The 13,078-nt window shown below is 31.2% G+C and overlaps 1 protein-coding gene across 1 annotated transcript; it reads right to left on the reverse strand.

The window, feature by feature from the left end:
* Positions 1-4,925: 4,925 nt before the first annotated feature.
* LOC114180544 (receptor-like protein EIX2) lies at positions 4,926-5,315 on the reverse strand. Its single transcript, XM_028066855.1, has one exon. The coding sequence runs from the start codon at positions 5,313-5,315 to the stop codon at positions 4,926-4,928; it is 390 nt and encodes a 129-aa protein (XP_027922656.1).
* Positions 5,316-13,078: the final 7,763 nt, after the last annotated feature.

The following is a 13,078-nucleotide window of genomic DNA, read 5'->3' on the forward strand; positions in this document are numbered from 1 at the left end:
TGGGCGAGGGTACTATGATTTTTGTTGTTTTCCCTGTTCATTGGATGATTGGCAATTGTTTGATTTGACTTGTTATATTAAAAGCATGCGGAGAATGATTATGCATGAGTGGTATGATGCATGGGTCGTAAATGATAGGTGTGCTATGATCTTGGCATGTGATCTTATATGAGATGATTGGTAATTAAAGTGGCATGGTATTGACATGACCTACAATTCTATACTCATAGTTTGGGAAGGATGAGTTGGTATGGATTCAACATTAAATATGAATGAGGATTGGTTATAAAGGTTGGCATGAGATGATGTGCATGATAAATCTTACTTGATTGATTGATTATGGTTGGTCTGTGGTCAGTATGTAATTTCATGAGCTTCTAGGTGAGACCCCATGGTGGTGCTTTAGTGGTTGGGACGTAATTCCATGACCCCTGATAGTGGGAGTTCATGGTGGTGCCTCATCTATATAATTTGGTAAGGATTCAAGGTAAGGTTGCATTCTGACACTCTAAGGAGTTAGTTAGTCTCACTTAGAGCAGACTGACTCTTGTGGTGAGAGTAGTAGGAGGCCTGAAACTCATGAAGGACTAACCTTGTGTGTGGGGGATTGAGACATTGTAACACTTAGCTTGGGGATAAGCAGAGAAATCCACCACAAGTGCAAGCATCCGCTGAATCCGACTAGATTATATGTATCCGGATGAGTCAAGTCTGAGTCTTAGTGTATTGTTTGAAAGGTCATAACATGTTTGGATGATATATACTAATTGGAATGTGGGATGACAAGTAACTGTATGATAGACTGTTGTATACTCTAGCTTACCCTTTTGCTTGTTTGATTGCTTTGTATGTGGTTCTTCTCCTTTTGCGATGATCATCAATTTATTGATGTGAGCAGATGCGAGAGGTACTCGAGGTCAAAGGGGATGATTCCGCTGCATAGTCTGCCTGGACTGGACTTCATGTTTTCCTTGAGCTTTTCATTTAGGGCTAAGGCCCATGTATTGATTTCTCTTGGAATTTATTTAAATTATTATCGCTCTCTTACATTACTTTGTATATGGTATCGTGGTGTGCCTCTCTTATCGTCCTTTAAGTACTTGAGATATCTGTAGGAGTGACATTATACTCCGTTGATCTTGCTTCTTATATTATACTGTGTGACATTTCTTTTAATTAGCTTTATTAATTAAATGAGGTGTTACAGGAAACCAAAGTAAAAACAAAATAACAATTTTGCAAGTAAAAGTGAATAAAAAACCATATGTTCTGCATTCGAAGAATATTTATAACTTATTAGTCTCTATATATGCATTGTGAAACGTCGTTATTCGAACAATGTGCTACACACACAAGAACGAAATTAAGAGTGCTATGCTCTCCCATAAGAACCAAATTAATATTGTAATACATGTATAAGCACCAAAACAAGAATTCGTAAGGGTATCAACGGTGACAGAGACTATCGATAATGTTTAAACTTAAAAGGATCAATTCACAGATTCATAATTAATGTTTTATTTATTTATCTGGAAGTACATTATTCTGGAAATAAAGTACTAACATAAAACATCAGGACTTCCGTTTGGTCTATAAAAATTTGCTCATCTGAATCATACACTTACCATTACATTATTTTTTTTTAAATGTTATTTTACACCAACAATTCTCATAAAAATAAAATAATCTTAACAAAAATTAATTTTTATATTTTTAGAAGAAAATAAAATGAATAATAAAAAAATATATTATATAATAATAAAATTAAATATGGTGTCAAAATATCATTATTTCTCTTCTTACTTAATCCCACTTGAAATCAATCTCTTTAATTTCAACATTCTACTTTTTGCTCTTGAAACATTCTTCTTTTAGGTGTGGGGAGGGATAACAAATTTTGGATTTTCTTGGTTTTAAAACATTCAAAATTAGATATAATTTTTCATTATTCTGTATTTTATGCGATGTTTTGTTTCACATACACTCACATCCTTGGCAATATATTTCTCTATTTTCCTTCTGTTTTAAAACTCTGAACTTATTCTATATTTTCATTTCCATATTTTATTTTGAATATTTAAAATGTCTTGAAGTTGAAATGATTATCTTTCTTTAGTTTTTTATCAATTATATGTATATAGTAAATATTTAATCTCTATAAGTTTAAATGATGGTCAAAACGCTGTGTTATATAATATAAAATTTCTCTATAAAGTGATTTATAAAATTGAAAACAAGGAACTCATCAGAAATGTAATTAACTAAAAATTATGCCAGACAGAAGTTTGGATTATAAGAAAAGTAGAGTGAATTATTAATAAAATGTATGATAATTTTTATTTCATTACAAGCACAATGCTTAATGACGTTTATAATTTTATTAAAAGTAAAACATCAAACAATACGAATTAATTCGAACATGCACACTAGTTTATCACAACATTGAGGGAATTTGAAGAAACCATTGCCTCCAAGCATTAACAAGCTCAAGGAGTCGTGCAAGAGGACGGGTTTCGAGTACCTAAAAATTGAAAAATAAAATGCAAAGAATGTTAATTCTTCGAAATATCTACATTAAAATAAATAAACTTCTTATGCTTATTCACTAAAGAAAATTAAAGTTGATATATTTAAAATTTGAAGTAAAAAGAATAATAGTCAGGTTAATTAAAAAAAAAAACTATAGAAAAAAAATCAGAAGTTTACTAAGGAAAAATACATGATTTCATGGTAACAAGGAAAACCATTGTTTTTTTTCATAAGACTATCCAGTATATTGAACATCAATGATTTTTTAACTATTTTATTTTGTAGTCATGCAAACTTTTCATCCAAATTTGCAATAGGTTTCCCGGGACATAGTTTTATTAAAGAAAAATAATGAAAACACTAAATACACCGAGCATTTAAAATTCATGATTTAGTTAACATGAAACTTTTTTTTTTCTTTATCGGTAAAAAGAAAATATAAATATAAGCACACTTGGATGTTCTAAACCATAGAACAGAAAGTAGAATAAAATAGCATAGCTAATGAGAAGAACTATATATATACACATTTAATTGCCCTTGCGTAATAAATTGACATCATTAGTTTAAAAAGCAACTCATTGGATTGTAAAACTTGGTTCAATATTTAACATCATAATTATTTGTTAATTTTATTTTAATCAATAATATGTTATAGAGATAATATATATATATATATATATATATATATATATATATGATAATGCGCATATAATATACAGAGATAGAAAAATTACATAAAATCTATGATATTGTTACCTTGATCAAGCTTAAGTATTCTAACAAAGACTGTTTTGACATGAAGATTGTCTTCTAAGTTGTTCATTCAAGAAATTGAAATAGGTATGTTACGAAGAACATCTGAATAAGATTGAGCCAAATACTGCTGTGAAGCTTACAACAAATCCAAATGTCATACTTATGAAAAAACCATTATTGAATAATGAATATTTATCTTGATAAACTTTAATATTTGGTTCTTGTGTAAATCCACCCTCAATACACAATTTCTTAAGTGGTGGTCCACAAAGACCGAAATTATCTTCATAACTAGATGTACTAAAACTCTGTAATTGTGTGCATGTTGGGATTTCTCCACTTAGACGATTATGGGAAACATCTAGGACACCCAGTCCATAAATTTGAGCAAGACTTGGAGGAATTGAACCAACAAGTCGATTTCTTGATAAATCAAGAGAATCAAGTAATGTTAACTTTCCAATATTTGGAGGAATTTTTCCAGTCAAATTGTTTCTCGATAAGTTCAATGAAATCAATCCAGATAATTTCTCTATTTTTACTGGAATTTCCTCTGAGAAATGATTGCTTGAGAGATCAAGATTTTTTAAAAGTGACAAACCTTCATCTGTAATTTGTTTTGAACCTTTCCATGTCAACAATGCATTCAAATAATATGGTCTGCCAATTTTGTAAAAGGCATCATTGATCACATTGCTACGATCTCCAAAATGAATTTGTTCTATATTGGCCATTGAAGTAAGGTTTTGTATGCATTTAGGAATTTTTCCAGATAAGTTATTCATTGAGAGATCCAAGACTCGAATGTTTTTTAGACAACAAACCTCTAAAGGTAAACTCCCACATAATTGTTTTTTTCCCAAACTTAAAATTTCCAATTCTTCGTTTGTCCCAATCCAATCGGGGAGAGATCCTGATAATTTGTTCTCTGACATATCAAGCATTACTAGCATTGTGCAATTCCTCAAAGAGAAAGGGATTCCTTCTACTAAATTGTTGTTTCTCAATAACAATGCTTGAAGATCAAGAAGCAATTCCATTGAAGTAGGAATTTTTCCTGAAAAGTTGTTGTGACTTAAATCCAAATAAACTATAGTGAATTCAATTGTCTCCAACAATCTGTAATATGTCCGAATAACTGATTGTATGAAAGGTCTAAATAGAATAAAGTTTGGAATTCCACCTTGGAAGAAGTTTGCGATAATTGAGAAACGCTCCAAAGTAGATGGTAACTTCACATCTTCAGGTATCGTTCCACTTAATCGATTTCCATCGAGAAACAATTTTTTCAAAGAGGATAATACTGAAATGTCAGACAAAGTACCGGTGATGTGATTCCATGATAGATCCAATTCCTTCAATGAGTGTCTAACGCAACCACCGGACAAATTACTGAGAATGGATGGAAGACCTTCTATGAAATTGTTTGAATATAGGTTCAAAGACTGTAAGGTGCATATATTCATGAAGTATATCAAATCCCTGGCGTTGAAATAATTAGAGGAGAGGTCAAGGTGCCTAAGTGAATTCATGACCATGAAAAAATGAGTTGATGTGGAACCCTCCAAGAGGTTACCACTAAGGTCAAGCTCAACAAGGTTGGAAGTAATGTTTGACACCCACTGGAATACCATTGCTCACGCGAGATCAAGGTATTTCAAGTTTCTAAGAGAACCAAGAAAATCTGGAATTTTCTCATAGCCAAAATAATTGGAACTGAGATTCAAATACTCTAATAGTGACAACTCCATTAACGACTCGTGGATCTCTCCGCTTATATAACCTGTCGGAAGGTGGAGGCTTAGGATATGGGCGGTGAGGTTGCTGCACCGAATCCCCTGCCACTGACAGCAGTGGGGAGTGGTCCAAGAAGAGAGCATGCCGTAGTGATCGACAGCGGCAGCCTTGAATTGAAGGAGTGCTTCCCTCTCCTTTGGATGGCACCTCATTTCCTGTTCTCCATTAACAACATGCGACACCAGACACAGCATAAACATCATCAATCGGAAACGAACCGGGTTCGTCATTGACGTTGTTGTCATGACAGAGAGGAAGTGTGATGGATAAAATGCAGTGAGTGTTCAAGCTAGATCAGCGTCGGTGAATTCAGCACTCTCCATAACCACATATAAATATATAACATTCAATGCATGGCCACTGTTCATAAATGCATATTTTTGAAATTCTTTTTCGAAAATTATCTTTGACAAAGTTGACAAACTTTCCCTAAATAGAATTAAAATATTTTATTTTTTTATTTTTTAATTAAAATAAAATAATAAAATAATATTTTTTTACCCAAATAGTTTGTCAAAAAGTTTGTGAGAAAAAACTCTGTTAACATATCATCTTCCATTCTTTTTTCAAGTTCTAGTGCTATGATAACACCTATTCTAAATTACAACTATTACTCAATTTCTGTACCCTCCATTAAAGATCTGAATCATAAAAGTGTTCACTTAATTAACACAAAAATGTTTGACCCTTATTGTTGATCTTATGCCCTAAGTCGTTTCGAATAATTTTTTCCAAGTCATCCCTCTCTCTCTCTCTCAAAATTTTCTATATTCAATTTATTTAACATTAGCGCAAAATTAGACATAAAGACGATAGGTCGGATCGAATAAAAATAGTGTTTTTCCATAACAAAAAAAAATCGTTATTCGTTCTGCTAGAATATAATATTACAAAAAAAAATGTAAAATTAAATTTAAATTAAATTTATCTAATAAAATATAAATTAAAATTTAACTTAATAAAACATAAATTTAATTTTAATTTTAATTTTATTTTTATTTTTATTTTTTTATGGGTAAACAGGTATCCACAAATACAAATAGTATGATATCTTACCTGACTTATTTATAAATAGGTATTAAAATACTCACTACCTACCTGTGAATATTAACTATTCATCGCAGATTTTATCCGTGGATACTCGTGGGTATAGGTATTTTTGTCATCTCCATAATCAAACACATATAGGTCTACCTTTTTTATTATAATATAATATATGTAATTAAAAAACATTATAATTATTAAAAAGAAAAAGGATATTATTACACTACAACAATATTTGAAATAACATGTGAGAAGATAGTGTCGGTAAAAAATAAAACTCATGTTGGTTAAAAGAAATTTAAAACAACACAATGTATTTTTCATAATTTTTGAATAAGTAAAATAATAATTTTAAGTTGATTAAAATATGCTTAACACTTTGTTACTTTTACTCTCTTTTTTATTGTGTGAAAATGATATATCGATTAGAGTGATGTTAAAATTTTGAATTCCTTTTTAGAAAAACTGTTTGCTAAACCAACATTAAAATTGTTTACACGAACTTAGTTAACAGTGTACTATATGATTTTTGTTAGCAATTCAAGGTAATTGACCTTGTTAGTAATTTTTCCTTAAAGAACATATGCAGTAAACTCTATTTCCTTAAAACGAATTGTACTAAACCCTATTTCATTTTGGCGTTAATCCTAAATCCCAACTCATTTCCAATCCCGGCTCAATCTCAAATGTTCGTTCAATTTCAAATCTCATCGATTCATAATTCCGATGTGAACCTCAATTTCTAACTGATCTTACATTCTCTTCCCAAAACACGTGGTGATGTTTGAAAAACAACACAAGTTTGTAAAACAACCCGACATTAACGTAAAATATGTATATTAGACCGATCCTGCGCTCATGTATGTTGGGTTATGTTTTCTATGGATTATGGTTATTAAGAGATCGTGGTTCTCTATATTGATATGAATCACATCATAACTCAAATAGAGAAGGACTAATGTACCACTTTGCTCGAGTTACTTTTATTTTTATTTTTTAAATTTATTAGTTTGTTTAAATATGGTCCAATTCATTCTAAAATTGGCTTACCAAATTATGTTTTGGTTTAACCAATTAATGAACTTTAGTTTTTCTTTATTTTCAAGTTAAATAAGGGCCCATTTTTGAACTTCAGAACCAGCCTTTGGAAGACCAAGAGGACCTTTGCTGAATATTTGTGGATGACTTTTGGTTACCTTAAATTCAGTTACAATCAGCAATTCAGTAGTGAATCATTATTAGCTTGAGTGGATCATTAATAACTTTAAGTGGGTTGTAATTGAAAATTATGTGTCTTTTATAGTTCTGATGGTTAAAGCTCCTATATAAGCTGAATCATTTTTATCAATGAAATCAAATAGAGTTTTGTTCAGAAAATATTAGAGTTTTATCTCTTCTATCTTAGTGAGAGTGATTCTCCTATTCTTGAGTGATTCAAGAATCCTTGAGTTTTATCAAAGGTCCTTCATCCCTTTGTGTGTTTAAACTCTTAGGGTTATCTTCCATTCTTGGAAGTATGACATCTATAAATTTTCGCTCCATCTTCTTATTTATTTCCATTTTCTCGTTTACACAATTTTTCAAACTTCTTGCTTATTGGCATTCCAACCTTGATAGATCAGTAAAATGAATCTCCCCCTCTAGATTCACATCATATATATAGACATTAGTCTTACACATATAAGGCATTTGACACCACTTTTACTCTAAAACCTTAAGGTAATGGTGTTATGTGTCTTTATTCTTATATAGTGTTTAACTTTGTCTATAATATCCAATATGAGACTTTTTGACTCACACTTGAACTATTCCCAACAGTACTCAAGGGTTTTTGAAATGCTGAAGTGATTTCAGACGAGAGTTAACAATAAGTTCCTGGAATGGAACAAACATGTCATGAGAAAATAGGGAAGAAGAAAGTGTAGAACGAAAAAAAGTGTCAGGATCCAAGCATTCTTACTAACAAAACAGATGTTGTGCCCTGCATTTAATCAAAGGTCAAAATCATTGGAATGAATTAAAATAAAAAACTATATGGTACATACCCTTTGGGTCAATAAGTCAGATTGATTGGCAGACCAGTACACCCTTTGGCCAATCATCCTGGTCGAACAACATTATATTGGGTTGATTATCATGGTCGAACAACCTTGGTCAAAAACCGTTAAACTAATCATCCTGGCCAAACAACCTTGGGCCGATCACTTTGGTCGAACAACCTTGGCCAAACACCCTTCTTGGGCCAATCACCCTATCGATCACCCTGACCAACTGGTAAGAACATTTATAAGTGAGTCAACCCACTAACCTATAATGAGTTGTACTAAATTACAAAATTTCTGGTTTACCAAATATTAAGTCAGGTTAAGCTGATCATTCTTTAACTCAACCAACGGTGGATCAACCTGTGTGGACGTTTACTATGACATCGTTTTTTGTGTTTTGAGTGTAATATTGAAAAACAATTATAAATAACTTTCAAAACTTAATAAAAGTGGATTACACGAGTCATTAAAAGGATAAGAAAAAATTGATTTATAATATTAGATTTTGTTTTTTTCCATTGTTAGTGACATTCAGTTTCATATGATTTTTATTGTGTTTATACTATTTTATATAAACATTGATTTATTTAATTCGTTTCATGAAAGTAAATAAGAAAGAGAAAATTGGAGAAGACTTGAGCAATCATCACGTCATATAATAAATGTGGGAATTGATAGTGGGATGGCTTTTACACTTGTTCAAAAGGACTTGTTCAAAAAGACTTGAAAACTTCGCAGAAAACGAAATACAACCACCTTAGCTCAATTGAACCATGCAATACTCCATTTACAATACATAAATGAAAGCTTATCAAATTTGAAACTTCACTCAAAATCAGTTTTCATTTCAACATCACCCTTATAAAATTGACATCAATTTTATAAATCATGTGAAGAAAATTAGTCATTTCACTTAAAAAGTCATCAATTTTATAAATCATACATGAAGAAAAGTAGTCATCGGAATTCAATTCTAAATATAAATTAATTGTATTATTCCAACTACAATTCAAGCTGAATAAATTCCAATTCACCTTTTAATTGTCTAATAAAAGTTATTTATGCTCTATTCAAACATATAAATGTGATTAAATCTAAACTTGAGATATTATTTCACTATATATTAACTTCTAAAACAAATTCGGAGTAAGATACCTTCTCTTAATTGTTGTGTTTCATTATTTAAAAAAAGTTAGATATGTCTTAACTTGTTTAGGGAGTTTGATTTCAACCATATCACTGTCAATCTAAATTAATTGATTTAGGTTTCACATGGAAATTCAAAACTCCACATGTAACTAATTATTGGTTCAAGACATAACTGATTATAATTACAATCCCTTAAAATAACTCAAAAAGACATTTAGATGAAATGATAGATATAAAAATATAAGATAGAATAATATAATATATTCATGTAAAAGTTTAAAGGACTGTGTATCCGGAATTAATGAAGATTCCATGGGAGCATGTAGTATGAGATGCTATTGTTCTCTTTCTTATAGGTATTTTAAAACGTATATCAAGAGTGTTTTATGTTGTTACTTAAAAATTGATTAATGGGGTCAGTTTTATATCCTATCAGTAGAGACTAGGGACCTCTAAAAAAAGTAACTGATTATTCAAGCCCATTACAGATCGTTTATTAAACAATCTAACCCATCACATAATGTTTATCAGAAACTCAAAATTATATATTACCCATAATAAAAATAATAACCATGTGCAATATAATTGATACCAATAAATTATTTAATTTATTGATTAATGTTAATCCATAATAATAACAAAATAGAGAATAATAATTTTATATAATAAGTTATATAAATACAACATTATCCCACTTGGATAACATTAATAAATTAATTAATTATAACAATTACAATACAAGCGCAAATACCAATTAGGAAACATAAACATGAATCACATAGGTAATATCCGATAGATATACTTACCACATGCTTAGATTTCCAAATGGATAATAAATAAAATAAACCAAAACATAATAAATATGTGATCCCAAAATGGTTCATAAATTTTAGTATGCTAAAAAAATGTAATTAAAATGATGTCATTAATAAATTTACATCTCATGAAAACCATAATAATATAAAATATAAATCTCAAACTCCTACTAACCTAGTACATCAAAAGACTTAACCACACCCATATGAGTTACATGATTTTGAAAAACTCCAATAGCTAAAGCCTTTAGTTAGTGGGTTTGCTAACATATTTTCTACTAGAGTATGCTCAATCAGAGTTTGATAATCCAAAACTTTCTTTCTAAATAATATAAATTTTATATCAAAATGCTTTAAGCGAGTAGAACTTTTGTTGCTTTTAGATAAATGCACGACAGTAATGTTGTCACAATATATCACAAGTGGCATAGAAATACTTTCAACAATTTGAAAGCCAGGAATCAAATTTTTAAGCCACAAAGCTTGACAAGTAGCTTCATAACAAGCAATATACTCTGCCTCCATAGTGGAAGTAGCTGTAAAATTTTGTTTAACACTCTTCCAAGAAATAGCTCCTCCTGCCATCATAAAAATAAAGTCAGAAGTAGATTTTCGATCGTCAGGGCAATCAGTAAAATCAAAATCAAAATAACCAATGACCTGAAGTTGATCAAACTTCTTAAATGTCAACATATGATCCTTAGTTCCTTTCAAATATCTAAGGACCTTTTTAACGGCTTTCCAATGATCCAAACCCAAGTCGCTCAAGTGTCTCTCTAAAGCATTATCAACAAAAGCAATATTGGGACGAGTACAAACTTGAGCATACATTAAACTACCAACAATGGAAGCATATGGGACCTTTTTCATTTTAACTTTATCATTATCATTTTGAGGACATTGAGATTTAGAGAGTTTGTCACCTTTTTGAAAAGATGCTACACATGTGGAGCAAGAATGCATGTTAAACCACTTGAGGACTTTATCAATATATCTTCTTTGAGACAATCCAAGAACACCACGTGACTTCTCATGAGAGATCTGGATGCACAGAACAACAAAAGCATCACCAAGGTCCTTCATATCAAAGTGGTTATTTAACATAAATTTTGTCTTAGTCAAAAGTTCAACATTGTTATTAGCAAGAAGAATATCATCAACATATAAGACAAGAATGTTGAAATGACTCTCTGTTTTCTTCAAGTAAATGCATTGATCTGAGGCATTTTCCTTGAAGCCAAAAGAAGTGACTACCTGATCAAATTTCAAATACCATTACCGAGAAGTTTGTCTTATTCCATAAATAGACTTCTTCAACCTGCAAAGCAAATGCTCCTTATCTATTTTTAATAAAGCCATCAGGTTGAACCATATACATTTCTTTAAATAAATATCCATTCAGAAAAGTTGTCTTGATATGCATTTGATAAAGCTCCAAATCAAAATGAGCTACTAAATGCATAAAAACACGAAAAGCATCCTTAGTAGAGACCGGTGAGAAAGTCTCCTTATAATGAATGCCATCCCTCTGACTATAGCCTTTTGCTACAAGTCTGGCTTTATATCTCTCAACTTTTCCATTTGGACTACGCTTAGTCTTGAAGACCCATTTACACCCAACTGGTTTACAACCGAGTGGCAAATTCACAAGATCTCAAACATTATTATGAGCCATAGAAGTTAACTCATCATACATAGCATTTAACCAATTGTCACCATGAGAATTAGAGATAGCCTCTTCAAAAGTAGTAGGATCATCGACATCATTTAGATCATATTCATGCTCTTGAAGATTGATGAGTCATTATTTTACCATATTTCATTGCCTTTTTGTGCCAATCTTGATAGTTTTTCGTGCTTAATTGTCTTTTGTTAGTGTATTTTCCTCAATTGGGCTTCATTGGATCATTATTCCGAAATTTTAATAATTTGACATTAATTGGTCTAATTTTTATTTCTAATTATTTTTAGGTATTTTGTGGAGCAAATTTTGGAGCTTGGACACTAATATTAAGATGAGGAGAGTGTCCCCACATCATTGCCACGTTTGCGCCATGTCAATGAGCCTGCCCACGTCACTAGGCCACCATTATGTGCCCATAGTGGCAGTTTTGTAATTATGAGTGGCAGAATGGCATAAATATGTGTAATTAAGGTGATGTGACCACGAAAATTTAGGTTTTCTTTGTATGGCCAACCACCATCATCTTCTCCATTCTCCGTTTTCACATTCTTGAGCCTTGTTGGTGACCCATGGAGGTGCCCTTTTTCATTTTTCACATTCTTGAGCTTGGTTGGTGACCCAAGGAGGTGCCCTTTTTTGTTTTTCACGTTTTAACACTCATTTTTAGCATTCTTATGCATTATTGACAACACCCAATGTGGGTTTTACGTTTTCAGCACATTTGCTAGCTTGTGCATTTCATTTTGTGGATTGTATAGACTTGGAACAACACCCATGTATGGGGTTTTTGGTTTTTATATCACAACAACCATTTTTGTTTCATTAAAGCTTTAGAATTCTCATTTGCTCTTGAATTTGCGTTTCAATAACACCCAAGTTAGGGTTTGATGTTCTATTTTGTCAATTTCCATTTCGAAGTGTTTAATTGCTCTATTTCAATGGCTTGTTAAATTCATGTATAGACACTCCTTGATGAAAAATGCAAGGAAGCTCTAAGGTTGTGCTTGTTTTGTGAAATTTGCCATGTCTTTATCTCGAATTCGTGGAATGTATGCGGTTCATCTGTTTATGCCTAATTTACGGATTAAATGTATATGTTTGGGTTGGGTTATGTTCATGCTTAATGTATGTAGTTTGGCTGTCACAAATTCATTGGATGTATGCATTACTTAATTGCGTAATGAAACTGGATTGTAACTTTCGCTTAGTGAGTTATTGTCTAGTGGATTGAGAGTAGGCATATGTGTTACTTTGGT

Source organism: Vigna unguiculata, chromosome 4 (assembly GCF_037176805.1).
Source record: "Vigna unguiculata cultivar grain cowpea cultivar isolate G323 ecotype 2 chromosome 4, ASM3717680v1, whole genome shotgun sequence".
NCBI classification, from domain to species: Eukaryota; Viridiplantae; Streptophyta; class Magnoliopsida; order Fabales; family Fabaceae; genus Vigna; species Vigna unguiculata.

What these genes read in the sequence shown, in the direction of transcription:
- LOC114180544 (XM_028066855.1), bottom strand. Translation starts at nt 5,315, where the DNA reads ATGACGAACCCGGTTCGTTTCCGATTGATGATGTTTATGCTGTGTCTG.